This window comes from Saccostrea echinata, unplaced genomic scaffold (genome assembly GCF_033153115.1).
Source record: "Saccostrea echinata isolate AGI-Se365-2 ecotype Australia unplaced genomic scaffold, CSIRO_AGI_Sech_v1 ptg000054l, whole genome shotgun sequence".
NCBI classification, from domain to species: domain Eukaryota; kingdom Metazoa; phylum Mollusca; class Bivalvia; order Ostreida; family Ostreidae; genus Saccostrea; species Saccostrea echinata.
In genome coordinates this window covers 68,452,501-68,476,253 of record NW_026889803.1, presented here as the reverse complement: position 1 = coordinate 68,476,253, position 23,753 = coordinate 68,452,501, and the positions used below count along the sequence as shown (strand labels likewise).

Here is a 23,753-nt window from a genome sequence, read left to right as displayed (position 1 = left end):
AAAATTTGACAGAAATGGCCTTTAAACTTGACAATTCTATAAAGGAATAATAATCATTTTATCCCAATTAGAGTTATCTCTCTTATCAGAGTATCAATGAACCTTAAGTCGAATGTTGATTGACGTTTTTCATTTACACATTCAGATTGTTAGGCCATTATTTTCATACTGATTTCCGTTTACCCGATCATGACAAGTAGCACAAGTTTATTGTTAAAATGGACTTTTGAGAACCAAAATAAAAAGCACTGTTCGTTATCCTCGCATTTCATCTAATGAGTGTTAATTCATGCGTTCCTACCTTTCATTTTTGTTTCCATTTGATAGATCCATGCAATTGAGTGAACTCCAAATAAAACATCTGTTTCATACCGGTAATTGGATGTTAATTTTACTGACTATTGGTACGTGTTAACGGCCAACCCCCCCCCCCCCCAAAAAAAAACTTTATGACAAACGGGACGACTTCAACGTACTTTTTCCACTGAATGGACATTTTAAATAGCGGGAAAAAAGATTACCTGTAAAATTCAACATTTCATCCTCACAACGTCAGGATCGAGTCCTTAGTCAACATGTTGCCGTTGGACTCCTGACAAAGTTCATTCGATATTTACGGGCTGTCTGCAGCGACGTCTTTCGGGAAAATTGCATTTTGTTTTCTCATCTCAACCAATTACATTAACCCTTTCGATGATAAACAGTGCGTAACACGTGTATTTCAGGTGTCAACTGATACCTTTCTGTTTATATTATCTGTCTATTTCAATTTGAATGATGTTTCTCAATGAGAAAAGCAAGCCCGAACCCCCCCCCCCCCAAAAAAAAAAGAGTGAAATTTGTCAGGGGTCCCGCGGCAACGTGTTGACTCAAGACCCCTAACGTTGTGAGGATGTTGACATTTTCTTTTCAGAGATAATTTTAATTTTTTTAAACAATCAATATAAAGTCAGCAGAAATTGACTAATGTCAGCAGATAGACTCGCCAACACTTATACATTTTTATTCGGGTAAATACTTGTACATATTAAATTGTAATTACAACACTGAACAGGGTATAGAAAAGAATCGAGGGAGAAGTAGTGTGTCATTTGTGACGGGTCTCGATACAGAGTCGATGGATTGCTAAAAGAACTGCGAACGAGAGTATAATTGTTCTGCGGCCTACCTCCAAGTCAACTTTCAGTAGTTAAAATATATGAATGAATTTTCATATTTATATAAGTATTAATATGACTTTTCACAAAACATAACTTATTTGGGAAAACAAATAGCGACAGATCTACAATCTTGGTAAAATTTGTGTTTTTCACTATAGAAATCAATGGAAAACGGAAAATATTTTTACACCCCCCCCCCCCACCTGTGAAACAAATCAAGAAATCATTTTTACAGGTATTATATATTGTTATTTCACAAATTCATACACAAGCTTTTGTTGCTTCACGGGGGGGGGGGGGGGGGATATGTTTACAGATTAAAAAAAACACGAAAATTTTCATTTTCTTACAATTTCAAAAATGTTAACTGCTACATGTAGAAAATTGTATTTTATCAATCTTATATATTTAATTTTATATGAGTTAGACATAAGGAAAACTGAACGGTCATTTATCCATATCCATGAGTATTTTAAAATCTGCAGATGTTAGAGAAAAACTGACTTCAGTGGATAACATCGTCGACTCCCTTATAAAAAGAGTTGTATAATTAAGAGCAATTATAACTATTTGATACTGTTATTAAAATTATTAATCAATTACTATTGAACTCTTCTATGCATTCAAAAAAGTTTTACTAGCCTTATTGTCATTTAAATTGAAATTCTAAATGAGTGTAAAATGTAGGCGGGAATTGAGAGTTAGCGTGCGTAGTTCTTTATTATTGTTTCTTAGGGACTGCAAAGCTCGTATTTAGATTGACAGTTGTAATATAGACATTAAAAAGAAGTATATTCTGTTCAAAATTCTTATTCCACGTCCCTGACGGTGAGCAGGATATATAGTACACTTAATCTGACTGACAGAAAAACTATGTATATGTATATTTGATTTAACAACTTTAAACAACCGCTAAAATATCCACAACCTAATTAGAATTCCACTAAAATGTTCTATAAATCTTCCGCTAAAATGTCCTCACCTATCAGTATCCCCTAAAATTTCCAGCGCCAGTTGTATACGTGGTAAAAATATACTTTATTGCTATATCTATTATAATTATAATACTAAAATAGGATGACATTAAAAAGTTTGAACATTTGAGGTAAATGACAAAAGGCGTTATATGAAATTTCTATGCAGCACGCCAGTATCCCCCTCCCACATCATGACCCCCCTTTCTCTGGAATAATCTTGAGTGAACATGTACTACAACTGTATCTATGTGAAGCTTACAGATAACAATGTCAGTCAGGCGATATCTGAGTTTGAAAATTTTAATGCTACCATATTGATTAAAAAATAAAGCGTGAAGCTCCGAATACTTTTTTCTTTACTTTTAGATTACATAACACAAATTAAAGGTGCAAGAATCAAAGGCCTCGGAAAGCATTTCATCTCACAAAAATGCAATTTAAATATTATTTCACAAAAAGAATTGATAATAAAACATACTGAGTTTATCTCGTTCATTTTCAACTTAGGGTAGATATATTTCCATATATTTTCATGCCATATTTCCGAAGGAAAAAATTTCATCAAAGACATTAAGAGTAACATTGGCGCTCAGATGCAAATATTGTAATGTATGCAATTACTGGTATTCACTAAAGATTTCCATTTGATCTAGATTTTAACTAAGGGTAGATCAAACAACCATGAAATTAGAACTCTGAAGAAAGGTAGTAGATCCGCCCATCGTAGCCACTCGTCACGTGACAAAATAGAGCGGAAATGTCAAGCGCCCTCTTGTGTTGAAAAAACAAGGCGACATTTTGGAAAAAAATGGCACCGGAATTCGGTGAATTTGTCGTGTTACGAAGGTAGACCAATGGGATTATCTTTGGTAGCGTAGAAGAATGAAATCCACTATCCTTTAAGTAAGGTATGATTATGCAAAACAAAGCTGAAAATTCACTGTTTACACTTTTAATGAAAAAAAGACGAAATTGACACCTGCTTTCACCTGAGGAACATGAACAGGTAGATTTTTTTTTTACAGTACGTGTTTGTGCAGAAAGATAATACATCTAATTATAGATAACGACCATTGCCACCATTTGTGCACTTGGTAAACTTCAAATAAGGGGAAAATTCATGCATATAAATGTTAAAGTGTTTTTTAATTTTGTGTAAGTTTTTCTGGTGTGTGGTTTTTGCCATCGGTGCTACCTGAATTTCCGGTATTTTGCTCTCGGTTTGGTATCTGTGTCTGTCACATTTATCAGATGCATTTATTATATTTTTTGTTGATCTTCATATCAAAGAATGATGTTTATGTTGATTTTAAAAATAAAATATGTATTTAGTATAGGCCTACTCTCTTTTATTGTAATGATGGAGTGTTTAAGATATCCTTTTTTGTAAACGCCCAATACGTAGACTGGTGACTCACATTATTTTTTTATTTATTTTTTATTTTTTGGGGTTTTTAAATTTTTGTTTGCATGTTTGTTTGTTTTGGTTCAGGATGGATTTTACATGTAACAAAAGTCAGAATTTTAGAGTGGATATATTGATACGTGTAGATATTAAAGAGTGCATCATATCAAAACTTCCATTTCATTCAGACAGTTTGTTTTGATCTTCCAGTATGTTTCATTCAGATAGTTTGTCTTTTAATTCTGTATAAAAGTTTTGCAATAGATCATGTAGATTATGTTTGACTGTTTTGAAATAAAATTGACCTATTATGAAATAAACACTAAGCAGGTTGCATATCTTCAAAAATTAATGTATTACACTTTCACAATTTATGTTACAGTAAAACACACTTATAATGAATTGACGCTTACAGCGAAGTGATTTTCATTCCCCATGACTTTAAAATATATTGTAACTTAACGGATATAGCATATTTAATACACTTATAATGAAGAAAATCGTCTGTTCCTGGCACTTTGTCATAAGCATGTTTTACTGTAAAAGTTTGAATTGGTAACGAGTGGGTTCACCTAGATTACATGTTTGCTCTGAGTGGTTTCATTGTATTAACAAGATTTCAGAATATACAACATCCAGATTAGACAAATTTCACTATTAAAGTTATGAATCTAAAGCTTTAAGGCAGTCAAAACTATAGGAATAAAGTCTGATAAAATCAAATCAAATCATAATACACTGACAGTTACAGTATCATGTTAAAGCTTTAAGGCAGTCAAAACTATAGGAATAAAGTCGATAAAATAAAGTCAAATCATTATACACTGTATCATGTTAAAGCTTTGATTTAAACAATATTTATTCAAAATAATGAATAGATTGGGCAACAGGCAATGCCTATAACTACCCTCTCTATACAAGAATCAAAGTTACAAAATACAATGGGCTGAGTGAATATATATATATTACAATGCGGGTAAACACACACAGACACACATACAGAAACACGCACAGACACAAACACACAAGCACACACAGACACGCACAGATCCAGGTGAATTAAGCATAACACATAGTATTAATAAAATATAGTAAAAATATATATATATCAAAAGGAAATGTATTTAAAAATGTTTTGTTGGCCTAATGTATTCTTGTACATAATTTGTAATGTTGATGATAGTTTGATGCGATAACTTCGAACTCCCATGTAAAAGAATCTTTAGTTCATATGGTATACCTAGCTCTTGTAATTTTTTTCTTAGTTCATTTCTTTGTATGCTATATGCTGGACAATTCATAAAATAGTGCTCATTATCCTCATTATGGTAATCACACCTAGGACAAGATGAAGCAGCTATTATATAATGATTTCTTAAGTGTGCATTAAGGTTACTAGCTTCATTGCGTAATTGACAATGAAGTATATTCTCTTTTCTGTTACCATAGTTATAATAATTACAACTGCTAAATGGTCGTTTAGTTTTTATTTTTGACTTAAACATTAATAAAGAAGGTGACATTTTTACATCAGAGCTAAGATTATTCCACAATTTTATCGTTGAAGGAATAAAACTATTATAGTAAGATACAGTTCCACATAATGGTAGAGAAAGATTACTTCTGTCTGATCTCAAACTATAAGAATGCTGCACTGGTTGGAAAGGCTGTAATAATTCGCATAGATGTTAAAGCTTTAAGGCAGTCAAAGCTTTAGGAATAAAGTCTGATAAAATAAAGTCAAATCATAATACACTGTATCAAGTTAGAACTCCTCTGTGATTTAAATTACCCCACCCCCAAAGAATTGCTTTAAAATATAAATTATGAAACATTCTCTTAAAATTTCAAAGAATTTATGTTATTTTGTAATCTATCATATCAACATTCATATTAGCTGCAGCCACTGCCTCCAAAGCCCTTTCCAAAAATTAAATTTGAATCAATTAATTCAGTATTCTGATATGAAACTAGAGTAAGAGCTTCATGGAATCTAAAAAGCTAATGAATGGTTCAATAGTTGTATACATATACTTCCTTCTTTTATAAATTGTTTGTACACACACTCTAGATCACTTTCTCTTGATGGATCTTTCACCCCTTACAGAATATCCATTATTAGCCCTATATCAGATACTGTAATTGAACAGACATCTATTTACATGATTTAGTAGATAACAAACTGTTCTCCAAGATTCCCCCATTTTGATGAGATTCCACTGTTTTGCTGAGCTGCTGATGCCTTACTGAGCTGATATTAGAATCAAAACAACCTATCATGCCTATAGTAATAGTATTAAAGTGAAAACCTTATTTATCCACAAAGTGTTTATTGACTTTATCAATACTTAATTAGGTACAGTTTGGTACAATGTAGTAATGAAGACCAAAGGATTAAGAATCCATTCATGGTGTCTTTGATCACTTTTCTTCTGAGGAAGCTGGATTCTGGCATTCTCTGACAGAAAACATAAAAACCTACAAGCATTAATCTGCTATCACCTGCTGTGATGTTCTGTTCTTAAGTGGTTCTGTCTTCCAGCAAATAGCCTGAATATTCTCTGTTTCTGTTATAATGTCACAGCTATCAGACATCTAATATGCTGTGTTAGTGATTTTCCAAAAAGTGTTCATTATGTTGAAAGTTCTATGGCTTAATTGATGGGAAGTTTGTCGAGTGTTTGTTGTGAGAATAATATTAAGCAATAATTTAATATTTTTGATATTCTGAACACTTTTTATGGGAGTTGAAGATATTTCTTGATTTTAACAGTTCTCACTTGAATTTTATCAAGAGAGTGTATTTTTATTATTACAAACACAGAAATTCACTAAATCCTTCACCACCCTGACCCAGTCCTCAGAGTTGAACTCAAGACCAGCAGAACCAAATTTCCTCCCAGTACAGGAACATCTTTACCAACAGATTGTACTGAAATTTAAGGCATGAGTCTTAACATGCTTAAGGTGTCTTTAACAAAATGCATACCACAAATTTCTGTATCAGTAGGCAAGCTGGGAAATGGATTCAAATGATACCCCTTTTTGCTAAGATTGTCATAAACTGTGTTAAAAACCTACCATTTCATTTATTGAATGTATGATTTAACTTATTATTATAACATGTTAGATGCTTTACCTAAATCATGTAAATACTACATCTTCTGATATCATTTGTAGGGGGTAAATAGAACAATGTTTTCATGAACATTTCTTTCAAAATGGAGACAATTTGTAATTTAGTTTCCCCAGAATTTTGTAATTCTGAATATATTTCAGCATACTAACTTCATTTAATTATTTGACATATGTATCTTTTGCATGGAAATGGTATTTAGAGGCTTTGCCTGTTGCCAAATCTAATTCATTTCTATGAAATATGATATTGGAGACCAGGAGCTATTTACAGTGACAATTCTAAAACTTCTAAGGCTTGATCTTGTGTCCTAGATGTCTCTGTAAACTTGTCATCGGAAAAAATCTTGCATCAATTTTTTCAGTGTGCTGAACACAAAATTTGGCTTTTGTGAGAACAAACTGAAACTTGATAGAATTGAGGTCCTATAATGTTTTAGAAGCTGCAGTTACTGTACAGAACTAATCTTAGACATTTGTGGAAAATTAGAAAATAATTGATATTGTAGTAAAATTTTTTAGACATATTGTAGCTTTTACTGGATATTGAAGTTGAACTCTTAATAATGATTTTTTGCCCTGTGTGTTCAGGGCTCTCGATTCTCTGTAATTGGGGCCATTTAAAGGCCCTATTCCCAATTCAAAAAAGGTATCTTTTTTCCCAATTTAATGTTTTAATTTTCCCAATTGGTCACTTCCCCAAATATTGAAGAACATTTAGTAAAATATGTAGTTCCTAAACTTGTTATTCATATTTCTCTATATTACAAAACAGAAATTTAGTTGATAACAACCACCAGAAACTCAATATATAATGAATTTAATGGATATTGTCTAGTTATGATTTTCCCAAATTTCCTCAAAAGGTCGCTAATTTTCCCAATTTTCAAAGCCCCGGCCCCAATCCCAAAAACTGGTGTGAGAGCCCTGGTATTGTTAAACTTCATCATTTTTTGGTAGTTATAGTATTGTTTTAGCTAGGGAAAATTTGATGATTGATTTTTATTGGCCCTGTAATTTACTTGCAAATCCTTTCTGTTCTGTATTACAGTTGGTCTGTGTCTCTGATCCTCAGAAGACAGTTCATCAGCATCACTCCATTGTGTCCGCAAGTAAAGAGATACTGACATGAAATCCCATACTGACCTCAGAGAGAGTGTCCTATTTAGCAGATTTCTTATTCTAAGTTCAGTTTTAGACTATGCACTGGAGCAATTTTTGGCAAGAATATTTATTTTAGAAAGTGTGCATCATAAAATTGAAATCATGGTGATTTTTTTAAGAGAATAAAGAGACATACTTTGACCATGTTGACGACTTGTGAAGTTTTCCTAAATTGAGTGATCCTTTCATTACACAACATGTCCAAGCTTTTCCCTTCTTTCCTTCTTTTCAATAGGAAGACTTATAGAGTCCCTAATTGAGTGACAGCTAGTTCCCTCTCATTGCAGTATGTCAATTCCCTGTAAGGTTTCTTATTGATTGGCAGCTAGTTCCCCCCCCCCCATTACAGTGTATCAACTCCCTGTAAGGTTTCTTATTGAGTGACAGCTAGTTCCCTCCCAATTTCAGGGTGTCAACTCCCTGTAAGGTTTCTTATTGAGTGACAGCTAGTCCCTCCCCCCCCCCCCCCCATTACAGTGTGTCAACTTCCTGTAAGGTTTCTTATTGAGTGTTAGCTAGTTCCCCCCTCATTACAGTATGTCAACTCCCTGTAAGGTTTCTTATTGAGTGACAGCTAGTCCGCCCTCATTTCAGTGTGTCAACTCCCTGTAAGGTTTCTTATTGAGTGGCAGCTAGTTTCCCCCTGATTACAGTATGTCAATTCCCTGTAAGGTTTCTTACTGAGTGGTAGCTAGTTCCCCCTTATTACAGTATGTCAATTCCTGTAAGGTTTCTTACTGAGTGACAGCTAGTTTCCCCCTAGTATGTCAACTCCCTGTAAGGTTTCTTATTGAGTGGCAGCTAGTTCCCCCCCCCCCCCCCCCCCACTCATTACAGTATGTCAGCTCCCTGTAAGGTTTCTTATTGATTTGCAGCTAGTTCCCTCCCCATTACAGTATGTCAGTTCCCTGTAAGGTTTCTTATTGAGTGGCAGCTAGTTCCCTCCCCATTACATTATGTCAACTCCCTGTAAGGTTTGTTATTGAGTGGCAGCTAGTTCCCTCTCATTACAATATGTCAATTCCCTGTAAGGTTTCTTACTGAGTGGTAGCTAGTTCCCCCTCATGACAGTATGTCAATTCCCTGTAAGGTTTCTTATTGAGTGACAGCTAGTTCCCCCTCATTACAGTATGTCAACTCCCTGTAAGGTTTCTTATAGAGTGGCAGCTAGTTCTCCCTCATTACAGTGTGTCAACTCCCTGTAAGGTTTCTTATTGAGTGGCAGCTAGTTTCCCCTCCCCCCCCCCCCCATTACAGTATGTCAACTCCCTGTAAGGTTTCTTATTGAGTGGCAGCTAGTTCCCCCCCCCCCCCCCCATTACAGTATGTCAACTCCCTGTAAGGTTTCTTATTGAGTGGCAGCTAGTTCCCCCTCATTACAGTATGTCAACTCCCTGTAAGGTTTCTTATTGAGTGGCAGCTAGTTCCCTCCTCATTACAGTATGTCATTGCCGTGTAAGGTTCTTATTGAGTGGTAGCTAGTTCCCTCCCCATTACATTATGTCAACTCCCTGTAAGGTTTCTTATTGAGTGACAGCTAGTTCCCCCTCATTACAGTGTGTCCACTCCCTGTAAGGTTTCTTATTGAGTGACAGCTAGTTCCCCTTCATGACAGTATGTCAATTCCCTGTAAGGTTTCTTACTGAGTGACAGCTAGTTCCCCCTCATTACAGTATGTCAACACCCTGTAAGGTTTCTTATTGAGTGACAGCTAGTTCCCCCTCATTACAGTATGTCAACTCCCTGTAAGGATTCTTACTGAGTGACAGCTAGTTCCCCCTCATTACAGTATGTCAACTCCCTGTAAGGTTTCTTATTGAGTGACAGCTAGTTCCCCCTCATTACAGTATGTCATTGCCCTGTAAGGTTCTTACTGAGTGACAGCTAGTTCCCCCTCATTACAGTATGTCAACTCCCTATCAGGTTTCTTACTGAGTGACAGCTAGTTCCTCCTTCATTACAATATGTCAACTCCCTTTAAGGTTTCTTATTGAGTGGCAGCTAGTTCCCACCCTCATTACAGTATGAAAATTCCCTGTAAAGTTTTCACTGAGTTTAAAAATGACCTCTACTACACAAATCTATGAGCAGCTTCTGCACTTAAACAAGAAAGTTTAGAAGTCAAATATGAATTGAAAACCATTACAAATTGGCTGTGTGATTCTATCATTCACACTGATTTAATTTCATTCACATTTTTCTTATTGTGCAGTTTCTCTCTTTAGCTTTTCTTTCTGATAATTTTAACAAATTTTGGAACTATATTGGTCATAGTCACTATAAAAATACTCAAATATGTCACCCTTAAAATTGAAATTTCCTGTATTTCAATTAAAAAAAATTTAAAGTGATCAAACTTCCTTATTATAAACTCTTCACCTCTTCAAAGAAGCAGATTTAGAATACGATGAACATAGAGCAAGTTCTAAATGTGAGATTAATTACACAGTATGATTATCAGTAACCCTCCTTAATATGGTTCTGAAGGTCAAGGCCTGTTCCCCCCCTCCAAGAAATTAATACCACCTACATTTTTACCCTCTATTTTGGGCTGGGTTTGGTGTCAGAACCTCTTGTGTTTGTTGTCAAAGAAGAACAATAGATTTGGAGAAGACAATCAGATATATTATATTCAAATGGATGGAGGGGGGTTAAATATTAAGACATGACTTCCCTGTATTAAATGATTAAGTTATGGTGCAGTGGCAGAGTAATGAATGCAGAGTTAATCAAGAGAAAATCTACCGTGTTTTATCCTGGAGCTGTGTTTATAATCCCACAGCCTAGTAATTGTTTAAACAGAGTGTAAACAGGTCTTATACTGTTTCTTTGTGGCTCAATAGTAGTCACTCTATGCTAGGTATACATTTCTGCTGCAGGGAAAATGGAATGGTTATTGCTGCTGCAGATATTAGTAAGAGTCATCTATTCTATTATTGATAACTTAATATTTGATTTTCCAGGCACAGTGAGATAGACTGGAGCCCAGTACATTTGTTTCAGTAGTGGATCCAGAATAGTGAGGAGTGAATAGGATGGATTACAACTCTTCTGTGTTGCACTTAAGTTGGATTGTGAATTCATGATACAATTTTCTGTCTGTATGATCAGCTTAAAGTGATTATTTACTGACTGAATCTCTTAACAAAATGGCTGACCATTCCGATTTGGTCGCAGAAATCCCAAGCGTTGAGCGCATGGGAACACAAGAAAGGTTGAAACATGCCAAAAAGCGACGTTCTGCACAGTTAAAGAAATGGGCTAACTATGAAAAACAGTTGGACAAAGACAGTAACAAAAAATCCAAAAAAGGTCAGCCGCACAAAAAACACCGACGAGCAAAAACAACAAGGGTACGCTTCAAAGGAAATATTATGTTACTGGAGTCGGCAGCCCGGAATGACTTAGAAGATGGTTAGTATACTTAGTATATATTATAGTACTGTGTTCATTGAAATAAAGCAACAGGCAAATTGTTGAAGTATTAAGCATGTCAACTGCAAGTTGATGATTGTAAATTACAGCTGTTATTTGTCCATAAGTTGTCACTTGTCTGTCTGCTACATCTGGTAAGTGTTAGCAGTTGCATCTGTTTAAGTTACTGTATACAAAGTAAAAACAAACCGTTGTGATGTGTTAGTTGTCCATAAGGTAAAAATGTCAGGTATCTATAAGTTATATGTCAATTGTCTTAGAGTTATGTATGTGAGTTGTCTAAGTTATATGTCAGCAGACTTTAAGTTATATATGTCAGTATACAGTTAAACTATATCATTGAGGAAGTCGGCAAGATTCCAGTTCCCCAAGAGCAAGTCTATTTCCCGAGGCGAAGGCCAAGGAAAATAGGCTTGCTTGATGTCACAATAACATGATACTCTTTCCCGTATACATTAGGCTCTATAAGTTATGTATGTCAGTTGTCTATAAGTTACAGTTGTCGGTGTAAGCTGGTACACTTTTCAGTTGACTGTTTTACTTTTCTTAGTTTTTGATTGCATTATGAATATTCATGATTTTATTTGGAACATATCAGTACTTTTCATATGATTAAAAGAAATTGCTAGGTGTTCCGAATAGGTGTGTATCAGGTTATCAAACTGATGCACCTTTTTGCAGGGAATCAGTCCATTTACGGTGATTTTCAGGGAATCAGCAAAATATATCGATTTACTCTTATATAGTGAAAAATCAGTAGAGGTATAATAATTGTCTATAAGTTACATATGTCAGTTGTCTATAAGTAACAGTTGTCAATTGTCAATAAGTTACATATGTCAGTTGTCAATAAGTTATGTATGTCAGTTGTCAATAAGTTATGTATCTTAGTTGTCAATAAGTTATGTATGTCAGTTGTCTATAAGTTATATATGTCAGTTGTCTATAAGTTACGTATGTCAGTTGTCTATAAGTTACGTATGTCAGTTGTCTATAAGTTACATATGTCAGTTGTCTATAAGTTATGTATGTCAGTTGTCTATAAGTTACGTATGTCAGTTGTCAATAAGTTACGTATGTCAGTTGTCAATAAGTTACGTATGTCAGTTGTCAATAAGTTATGTATGTCAGTTGTCAATAAGTTATGTATGTCAGTTGTCAATAAGTTATGTATGTCAGTTTTCAATAAGTTATGTATGTCAGTTGTCTATAAGTTATGTATGTCAGTTGTCAATAAGTTATGTAAGTCAGTTGTCAATAAATTATGTATGTCAGTTGTCCATAAGTTTCATAGGTCAGTTGTCTATAAGTTAAATATGTCAGTTGTCCATAAGTTATATTTGTCAGTTGTCCATAAGTTATGTATGTCAGTTGTCTATAAGTTATGTATGTCAGTTGTCTATAAGTTACAGTTGTCGGTGTAAGCTGGTACACTTTTCAGTTGACTGTTTTACTTTTCTTAGTTTTTGATTGTTATTTATGTCCGTAAGTTGTTCATTGAAAATTATATTTATCAGTTGTTGACTGTTAGTTTTCTTAAATATTTTTTGCAATGAGCTTTGAAGAAAAGTTGTGGGATAGAGAGTGTTCACCTGATGTTGTGGTATATCTAGTTTATTTTTTAAAATACAATTAATTACCCCTTATGTGGTCAACATGGTGAAATAAGGACCCACGACCTGGCCCATGAGGTGACCTGACCTGACCCGAGACCGCGTAGCGGCTGAGGTCAGGTCAGGTCAGAGAGTGGGCCAGGTCGTGGGTCCTTATTTCACCATGTTGAACTCATAAGGGATAATCAATTGTTTTATTATGCCAATATAAGTTAAGGCAATTTTTGTAGGCTTAATTACTAAAATAATCAATTGTGTATTAGACCTACTGTTATCAGTGTTCCATCGGGATCGGGATTCGCTAATGAAGTTGTTTACTTTTTGCCTGCAAGTCTTGTAAGTTTTTGCACCGCCGATTTATTAAAACACTGTGTGATTGTCAGTAACATGCATTTTTATAAATTCATAAATACCATTTCCAAGTACAATGACAATCTGGTGCAGACTTCTACTGTACAAAAGTGCCGAGTCTGCATTCGTTGAATTTGACATTGTAACGAAAGTTTCAATGAAATTGAAAATGCTAAATTTTTATGACGCATCTATAGGCCAAAACTCCTTATCATAAAAAAGATTATACATATTTTTATAACGGCATTTTTTTGTAATGAAGAATCATTACTATATGCATAAATTTTCAATTTGAATAGAATTTAGATTAACAGGTCATTTTTAGCAGTCATTATTATTTATAATGACTGGGTCATTATACCCCACGTGCAATGATTCCTAAGTCATTATTGCTGGAAACGGCACTTTTTGGAGTCGTTATTGAGTTTAAAAGCCTTCTAACAAACCAATCAAATTAGAGTATTCTTAATAGAGGTATAATAAAATATTTTTATTTGTATTTAACAGTGAAGCGTCTCCTGAGTGCTGGTGTCAACCCTGATGTGACCAATGAAGATGGACTCACTGCTCTACATCAGGTCAGTCTATTTATAAAAACTGCTACACATCAGGTCAGTCTATTTATAGATACTGCTCTATACCAGGTCAGTCTATTTATAGATACTACTCTATACCAGGTCAGTCTATAGATACTGCTCTATACCAGGTCAGTCTATTTATAGATACTGCTCTATACCAGGTCGTCTATTTATAGATACTGATCTTCTCCAGGTCTACAATCCGTCTGACCTGTCACATTTCTTTCCTCTCCAGTTATCTTGATTCCATTTGAAGTTCTACTAGGAAACTCTTAACTGAAAAATTCTATTGTATTTTTAGTGAGAGAGGGTTATAAAAGAAAAATATGTTTCTTTAAGCATGTCGGGCTTTTGATTACTACAAAGAACTTAAAAAAGTTGTGTTTGAAACAAAGGTTTTACTAAACCTTTAAAAAAATATTGGCTTTTACTGTTGCCTGGCTTTTTCATACAAAAAAAAAAAAGAACCCAAATTGACTGTCAAATGTATTTGTTCAGTAGGATGAATGTTGGATGGCATAGATTTTAACGATCTCTCACTGGTTTTGTGCCAGTATGTTTTGGCTGGAGAATGAAGATTTTCAAAGTGGGTTTAGAATTAATTTTCTCATGATGTTATTGTAGAGTGATGCAGCAATTGTTTCCCTTCCCTTCTAATTAATGAGAGAGAACCAGATTTACAGAGCTGAGAGGATATTATATAGATATTAGGCATGAAAGCAAAATTTTCCGTTATAAATCTGGCTAGGAGGAGCTCATTAGAGGCCCGATATTTTCATTATATAGATTCCTGTGATATTTCCCAGATGCTTAGACAATATATGCCTTCTCCCTTTGGTACACACACATGCATCTTTTATTTCTAATAGCTTGCTGTTGTGTTCTTCAAATGCTTAGACATAGCAGCTGCTCCCTGTAATACATAAGAAATTCCCACAGGGTAATAGTCTGTAGGATATCCAACTGCTCTCTTTAATACATGAAGTAGCTCTTAATGGTACATCTTCATATAGCATGTTCTGTGGTTCCCTATGATACCGTAACACCGGAGAGTAATTTTTTATTTGTAGCACATCCAATAGCCCTGTATGATAGCACCAAAGGATACTTCAATCTGTATAAAGCTTGTCCTATAGCTCCCTTTGATAAATGTGTAGCTCCCTGTAGAAATAAGCTAATAGCATCAAATGTTCCATAGGGTGTATCACCTTTCATTCTGGTATCCAAGTAGAACTGCAATAGATGCACAATAAAGACTAACCTATTAGTAACTTCTCTAATGTTATTCTTTTTTTTAGTGTTGTATCGATGATAATGAAGAAATGTTGAAGCTACTCTTGGAGTTCGGAGCATCAGTGAATGCGCGGGATACGGAGTTATGGACACCACTTCATGCAGCCGCTACATGTGGACATGTTCATCTGTGTCGCTACCTCATAGATAAGTAAGCGGCATTTTACTATTTATAGCAGAACAGAAATAATACATAAGTATCTCTCAATCATCTTTATCTCATATACCACGGATATGTCTGAGTTGGAAGTCCCCTCTTCTCCATCTTTATGTATTGTAACCTTTATATCTCAAATTCGGGAATCTATCTCGGTTTTTTATTGGTCCCAGCAAGTTTGTGATAACAGGATTTGACTGTAGTAGATCTTTGATTGGGTTATTGACCTAGTCATTTTGGTGATTCCTTTTTTCAGGGACAAAATTTAATTACCATTTTAATCCCAAACAAACTCTATATAGTTCAACAATTTACTTCTCAAACCTGCCATAATTACATGTTACCTCGTGTACACAAAAGCCACAGATACATGAATTCATGCTACACCACCAAGTGGTACTACATACCATGAACTTTTTTTCTGACATTATATTACAGTTGAGCTACGTAATCTGGTCCCAAAACCATGAACTGAGAACAGACTTAAGTCAAAATTTCAAATTAATTTAACTTTTGAAATAATTTTGATTATAAAACAAAATTTTTGTCATATGTTCAAATTTTTATATTATTGAAACCATTTACTTTTTTTTTTAGCCCATATGTTAAGTGAAACTCAAGAAACTTTTACTAAAATCTGTTCTAAGTTTATGGTCTTGAGGCCTGCTTAGTGATTCCTTATTTAGAATAATTTATTTAGAATAATTTATCTTATTTGCTACTTGTTTTCATGTACTTGACATCAAAATAATGGAAATTAATTTAATGATAGAGATTGTAATTTGTTTTTTATTTTATGTTTTTCCTGAAGATTAAATAATATTGGAATGACTGAATAGTATAAATGAAGAAAACACACCGATAGCTTTAATATGAACATGACAGCCCATTGAAGAATGGTTCTTCCTGTTTCAAATGTTAAAAAAGTGAAATTTCTAGAAGAAAGAGAACTGAATTAGCATTCAACAATTAATAAAATCTAGTATAGTAATTTTTCAGTAAACACATTTTCCAGATTTAATGTGTTTTTTAGGGGTGCAGAACTTTTGGCTGTAAATGCTGATGGTAACATGCCGTACGATATCTGTGAGGATGAAGTCACACTGGATTACATCGAAACGGAGATGGCAAAAAGAGGTATTTCTATGAGGAGAAATTAAACAACTCTCAGGAGGGCTATACCTAGCCCAAGTTCTTGATTTTTCAAATAGCTCTAAAACATCAACTCACAAAATTACATAAAATGCCTCATAACAATTTGAAGATAAGTCAGATAAGGTATTCTATTATACAGGTAACTCTCGAAACCTCGAAGTCCGCGGGACCGAGGAAAAACTTCGAGAGATCAAGAGTTCGAGTTTTCAAGAGTCCGGAATTTTCCGGGTTTGTTGACAGGTTTTAAAATTAGTCTTACCGGATGTAATAATTTTCATGCAGTGCTAACCTTTTACACGTGGTTTTTATAAAACAACGATATTTTTTCGTAATTCAGATGAATATTTCATTAAACTGAGTAAAGCAAAAAATGTATATCGTCATATCATGTATATTTATTTATTCTTTGTAATACGGACATCATACTACGCATTCGTTACATGAAAACGACATTTTACAGCGTCGTATAGAGTTTTTTCTATTCCAAACATGATCATTGAACACAGTTCTGTAAGTATTTGTCCGCAATAAAAGTCGTCATATTGACATTGAGGCTGTTTCTGCTTTTTTCATATTTCGTTTAACTTTGACACTGACTCGAAATAAAAATTAAATTAGTGTTTTTTCAATGACACTGCGTATCTAAATTATCTTAAAACAGTCGATGATAATTATTTTAATAGCATATAGGCAAAATATGATTCATTGTAAATCAATTATCACCTTGCAGCATAAGTGTCACCTGAATAAACATCCTGTCCCTCGAGACCCGCGTCTTCTGCCTGGGGCCATTTAAATGTCCAGGTAAAGGTGCTAATTATATAATCTTGTATACACATAGCCACTTCGAGATATCGAGGGTAAATTCTAATAGAATATGCATAGCGGGACTGCATTTTGACTTCGAGGGATCAAGGGTTTCGAGAGATCAAGAGTTCGAGAAATCAAGAGTAAATTTGCTTAGTTATATAGTGGAAAAATTAGGGACCGGAGACTCACTTCGAGCGATCAAGAACTTCGAGAGATCGAAGTTCGAGCCATCAAGAGTTACCTGTAAATATTGTATGTAGTTTAAGTAGAAATATTGAAAATTTTCACCTCAAGAAAACAGTTGTCAAGTATAATATATAGCAGTATTGAATAGTTAACCTATCTTAGCCTTGTGAATTCATGCTTGATGTTAGATGCTAAAGCATGGTATGATAGGTCCATGTGAACTAAATCTTACAATACACTTGAAAGAATAAAATTTGGTGTGCATAACACCCCCTACCACCCCTTTAAAATGGTCGTCAGGATTTGTGCTGCTTTACAAACACTGTTTCTTTTGCAAAATCCATGTATATAGACGTAGATCAGATAAGATATAAAATAAACTACTGTCTTGTCTATTGTATAATATAGGTGGACAATATTAATTATATTCAGAGACAAATACTCATAACCTCATAGTTTACCAAACACCTTGTTATGAACTGATGTACATGTGCCAGCCTTTCATTGATTAAATTATCTATAAATCATTTTACAAGATGTACAAGTCGGAGAAGAAGAGATGTTGAATGTAACATCAATGTTTTTATAATATATTATTTACATGATATATGTCATGTGTCAATGAACCTTTGTGTATTCACATTTGTTGATGCAAGAGTGATTTAAAAAAAAGATGACTTGGCAAATACTTGAGGCTGAGCAAACACTTGTTTTATAGATAAAATTGATCTTGTTGATGAGCTAGCAGAGTGATGAGTTAGCAAATAATTTTCCCTCCCATAACAAGTTCAATAAAAACAACACTGTACTGTGTATCGAATCCCTACCCTCCCATAACAGCTCCCAGTCACAGAGTCCATAAAAACAACACTGAACTGTGTATCAAATCCCTACCCTCCCATAACAGCTCCTAGTTAAAAGAGTCCATAAAGACAACACTGTACTGTGTATCAAATCCCTACCCTCCCATAACAGCTCCCAGTCACAGAGTCCATAAAAACAACACTGTACTGTGTATCAAATCCCTACCCTCCCATAACAGCTCCCAGGCACAGAGTCCATAAAAACAACTGTACTGTGTATCAAATCCCTACCCTCCCATAACAGCTCCCAGGCACAGAGTCCATAAAAACAACACTGTAATACTGTGTATCAAATCTCTACCCTCCCATAACAGCTCCCAGTCACAGAGTCCATAAAAACAACACTGTAATACTGTGTATCAAATCTCTACCCTCCCATAACAGCTCCTAGTTAAAAGAGTCCATAAAGACAACACTGTACTGTGTATCAAATCCCTACCCTCCCATAACAGCTCCCAGTCACAGAGTCCATAAAAACAACACTGTACAGTGTATCAAATCCCTACCCTCCCATAACAGCTCCCAGGCACAGAGTCCATAAAAACAACTGTACTGTGTATCAAATCCCTACCCTCCCATAACAGCTCCCAGGCACAGAGTCCATAAAAACAACACTGTAATACTGTGTATCAAATCTCTACCCTCCCATAACAGCTCCCAGTCACAGAGTCCATAAAAACAACACTGTAATACTGTGTATCAAATCTCTACCCAGCCATAACAACTCCCAGTCACAGAGTCCATAAAAACAACACTGTACTGTGTATCAAATCCCTACCCTCCCATAACAGTTCCCAGTCACAGAGTCCATAAGAACAACACTGTACTGTGTATCAAATCCCTACCCTCATATTATCAATCTCTAATGTTCTTAAAGTGACTATAAAAAAAGTTGTTATTTATGTTAAAAACAGAATGATGAAGGTGATAGTCAGGCAATGTTGGAGGTCAGCATGATTTAAGTAAATAGATCAGAAATTTATAACCCCTCCTATCTCTCTCAAGTCCCTGATATAAACTGATGAATATGTTTTAGGATGATAAAAACAACTCAGAAATGTATGGTTACCATACACTATATATTTGGTGGACCCTTAATGTTCAGTTTATATGAACAAAAAAAAAAAAGCTAGATGTGTATATTTTATGACAACAAGTTAGGATGCCAAGGGAAGAAAAGGTGTTGCTCAAATAGAATGGAATAGGACAAAGATAATGTTATTATGACTTCCAGAAGTCGGGTATATTCTGATTAAGTTACATGAACAGTAAAACACACTTGCAGTGAAGGCCAGGGAACAATTTTGATTAGTTATAAACATAATTTATAATATCCTCAAGTTTAAGCTACATGGATTGAAATTCACTTTACTGTAAGTGTGAATTCTAATTGTTGTCTGTGTCTGTGTTTTACTGTATTCGCTGTGAAGAATCCTCTACTGGATTTAGTAAGGAGTTTAGCAACAAAAGTGTACTGTTTACTGATTTACTGTGGTCTCTGATTGTAGGAATAACACAGGAGGACATTGATGAAACTCGACTCATTCCTGAAAAACAAATGCTAAATGATCTAAAACAAATCGCAAAGAGAGGAGGGGATCTAGAGTTTATCAACTCTGAAGGGGCCACACCTGTAAGTAGAATAGCTTGCAAGTAAATTAACTATTACATTGACGTCAAATCAAGTAAAAAGAATAATGTATGCAGTGTTATTTTCACTCTTTCACAATTGGGAACTATTTTAGCACCGTTTTAATAGCTGTGTTTTAGAGGTAATGATTTTTATTTGGAATTTGCCCCATTTGAAATTTTCCCACTTGAGACTAGCATAAAAAGGGCAAAATATCCCCGTATACAGTACTATTTAGTGAGTAGATTCTGTAGCTTAGAATATTTAAAAATCTGATCAGATAGCTAGGACTTGGTTTTTTACAATTACATATAAATTGTTGCTATGACTACATTTTACAGTTACATGTAGCTGTTGCTAATGGCTACCAGAGCTATTCATGGATTGTTACTATGACAACTTTTTACAGTTGTACAGGTTGATGGTATGACTACTCTTTAACTTTACAGTTACATATAGCTGCTGCTAATGGCTACCAGGAGGTGGCAGAATTTCTGCTGGACCACCATGTGTCTGTTGACAGAAGAGATTTTGATTCTTGGCAACCAATCCACGCCGCTGCCTGCTGGCTACAGGTAAGTCCTTGTAAACAGTCTGGATCACATCTTATAAAAATCCAGACTGGATCAGACCTTACAAATCGACTGAATCATACCTTACAAATCTAGACTGAATCACACCTTACAAATCCAGACTGAATCACACCTTACAAATCCAGACTGGATCACACCTTACAAATCCAGACTGAATCACATCTTACAAATCCAGATTGGATCACATCTTTATTATATGATATGGATCCTATTGGAATTTATCTGTCCAGATCAAACACCAAAAATCCTGAGATAATCATATATCATAAATTCTTATTGTATTTTACATGTACTTTAAAACTTGCACATTTTTATGCCCCACCATGAATATGGTTAGGGCATAAAGTGTTTCTGTCTTGCCGTTCTTCCATCTGTCTGTCACACTTTCTATTAACTAAGTTTTAAAGAAACTGTTCAAGATATGTTAACCAAAATTCATACACTCACACAGATTTTTGATAGCTATTCAACTGTGGCATAATTTTGTGACCTTGACCTTCCCTGTGACCTTGATCTCTTTTTTCCTTATTTTGTTTTTTAAAGTAACTATTCAAGACATTTTTATAAAAACATGGATATATGTTGGTGAGAACCTTACAATTGTACCATTTTCTGATCTTGAACTTCCCTATGACCTTCATTTTATATTTAACTAAATTTCAAACAATTATGAAGGATTATTTTATCAAAACTACACCAATATATATTAGTAGGTGCTATTCATCTGTCATAATTTTCTGACCTTGACATTGCCTATGAACTTGACCCCATATGACCTTGACCCCACTATTCCTTCATTTTGCAGTTACCGAAGTTCTGTATATGAAATGAAAACAAAGAAATCATTCCTCCTTTCATCATATTTTAATATCATCTCTGACTAAAGAAGGATGATACATTTCTCTTCTTGTTGAAATAAAACTGTGCCTTGGATGGGGCATTCATGTTGTATGGACTTATTTCTGGTTAATTTAAAAGTTATTTAATAATAATAAATTATTAATAGCATAATTATTTATAATGATTATATATAATAATAATATAATTGATAATATGCCCAAATGTTAAACAATAATTTGACTGTAAGAGACAAATTTCTAGCCAGACACTTTACAGCAGTATTTTGTTTTGTAGCCAGAAATCCTGGAAATTCTGGTGAGGAATGGTGCTGATATTGATGCTAAAACGAGAATTGGAGAAACAGCATTTGGTAAGCAACATGTAAATCTGACTCCAAGGTCACAACTTCATCTGTTGGTAAGCAACATGTTAATCTGACTACAAGGTCACAACTTCATCTGTTGGTAAGCAACATGTTAATCTGACTACAAGGTCACAACTTCATCTATTGGTAAGCAACATGTAAATCTGACTACAAGGTCACAACTTCATCTGTTGGTAAGCAACATGTAAATCTGACTACAAGGTCACAACTTCATCTATTGGTAAGCAACATGTAAATCTGACTACAAGGTCACAACTTCATCTGTTGGTAAGCAACATGTAAATCTGACTACAAGGTCACAACTTCATCTATTGGTAAGCAACATGTAAATCTGACTACAAGGTCACAACTTCATCTATTGGTAAGCAACATGTTAATCTGACTACAAGGTCACAACTTCATGTGTTGTTTATTTCAGCAAAGTAAGCATGTCTGGTAAAATAAAACAAAGGAAGGCATATTCAGTTGTGTGACCAGTCATATATAATTTTGGGTCAGTGGTAGATATGCACTATTGGTTGGTACTGTACAATTAGTCAGAACTGGAATAGAACCAATAGATAGAGTGCAATTTTACACCACCAGATAGATAGTTTTAAGTTTAGACTACATAAAATTGAAATTACTGTTTTCAGGCGCATCCGTTTTGAGGTAGCCGCATTACAAATTTTATCATATTTTTGATAAAATAAAAAGTTGGTAATGCGGAGACCAATCCGGAAAAAAAGTTCCGCACTCATTTTCTCATAGTTTAGTACTCTAATATTGCTTACGATAGCCATTTTCAAAGAGAACTTGGCTACTTCGTTTATAAATACACTTGAAGATAATGCCTACGATGTGCACACATTGATTAGCAATGGATAATGCAAACCTATTGATCAGACATGGAGAGTATGAAAAGTATATCTGTGTAACAAAGAATTTTTATATTAATTGTTTAGAAAATTTGGGTATTAAAAAATACCCTCCTCATCTACTTTATCACCAATAAAATGATAAAAAGCCTCCTGCCTGCATCTGTTTTGGAGAAAATCTGCCTGAGAACCAGAGAATTAAATTTATGTAGCCTTATAAGCATGAGTAAAAAATTGATGTGATTGTCTTTTTTTAGACCTCTGTGAAGATGCTGAGATTCGACAAAAAATCTTAGACATGAAAGATGAGATTGAAACAAACAAAGCTAGCCGTACAAAAGATAGTGTCCGTCGCAGTGCTAGGCACACAAGTAGATCGTAAGTACCAAATAAACACAGTAATAACGAGATGTGGTACCCTGAAACCACACACACTATGGTATTTTAACACCATAGACACCACTTTGATAGGAATTCAAAGGAATAGCACTGGATACCACCCAATAATGCCCTCATTTGCTCACCTCAACTGAAAGCTTGTTATCTTTTTGACCAAAGTTCGTCACATGTCTGGCTTCTGTTGTTTGTTAACATTTTACATTTTTAATTTCTTCTTAAGAATTATTCTTCACAAGAACAATTGGAGCAGAATAGAAAAAAATGTATGGCAAAGCTTCCCTGTTGATTGTAAATTAAAGTTTATTAAAATCATGACTCCTGGGGCTAGGATGGGACTGTTTAAGGGTGACAAAGTCCTACAAGAAGATACATTTGGGGAAAATCTCTAAAAAAAAAAAAAGAAAAAAAAACTTCCCAAGATGACTTAGCCAGGAGAAAAATTGACAGCATACTTATGTACTAAAGATTCAAGTTTGTTCAAATTATGGCCCCAGGGAAAGAAAGTGATCCCAATAAAGAGTGATGGTTTTACATGGTAATGTATAGGGAACTTGTCTTCTGAAGAACAGAACAGCAACATTTTTTGGTAACCATTATTATGAAGTGAAGATACAGTCATATTATACTATAACCATCCTTCTCTTAAAATCTGATGAGAAAAAGCATTGATGCACCATTATCCACAAATTTGGTTAAATCAGTGCTTTGGGGCAAGGACTTGGTCACAGTAGGGATTCATTGTTTCACCTGGAAAAATCTTAAGAACA

At 34.5% G+C, this 23,753-nt stretch overlaps 1 protein-coding gene across 4 annotated transcripts in view; it reads left to right on the top strand.

The window, feature by feature from the left end:
• Positions 1–2,957: 2,957 nt before the first annotated feature.
• The window catches only part of LOC133171568 (protein phosphatase 1 regulatory subunit 16A-like), a 31,438-nt gene continuing 10,642 nt past the window's right edge, over positions 2,958–23,753 (top strand). For all 4 annotated transcript variants that reach the window (XM_061306337.1, XM_061306334.1, XM_061306335.1 and 1 more), the window contains exons 1-9: positions 2,958–3,045; positions 10,805–11,255; positions 13,748–13,818; positions 15,117–15,262; positions 16,302–16,405; positions 19,791–19,915; positions 20,362–20,487; positions 21,640–21,715; positions 22,845–22,965. In XM_061306337.1, the coding sequence (XP_061162321.1) occupies positions 10,991–11,255; positions 13,748–13,818; positions 15,117–15,262; positions 16,302–16,405; positions 19,791–19,915; positions 20,362–20,487; positions 21,640–21,715; positions 22,845–22,965 (1,034 nt within the window). In that variant the 5' untranslated portion in view covers positions 2,958–3,045; positions 10,805–10,990. The remainder of the gene's footprint in view (positions 3,046–10,804; positions 11,256–13,747; positions 13,819–15,116; positions 15,263–16,301; positions 16,406–19,790; positions 19,916–20,361; positions 20,488–21,639; positions 21,716–22,844; positions 22,966–23,753) is intronic.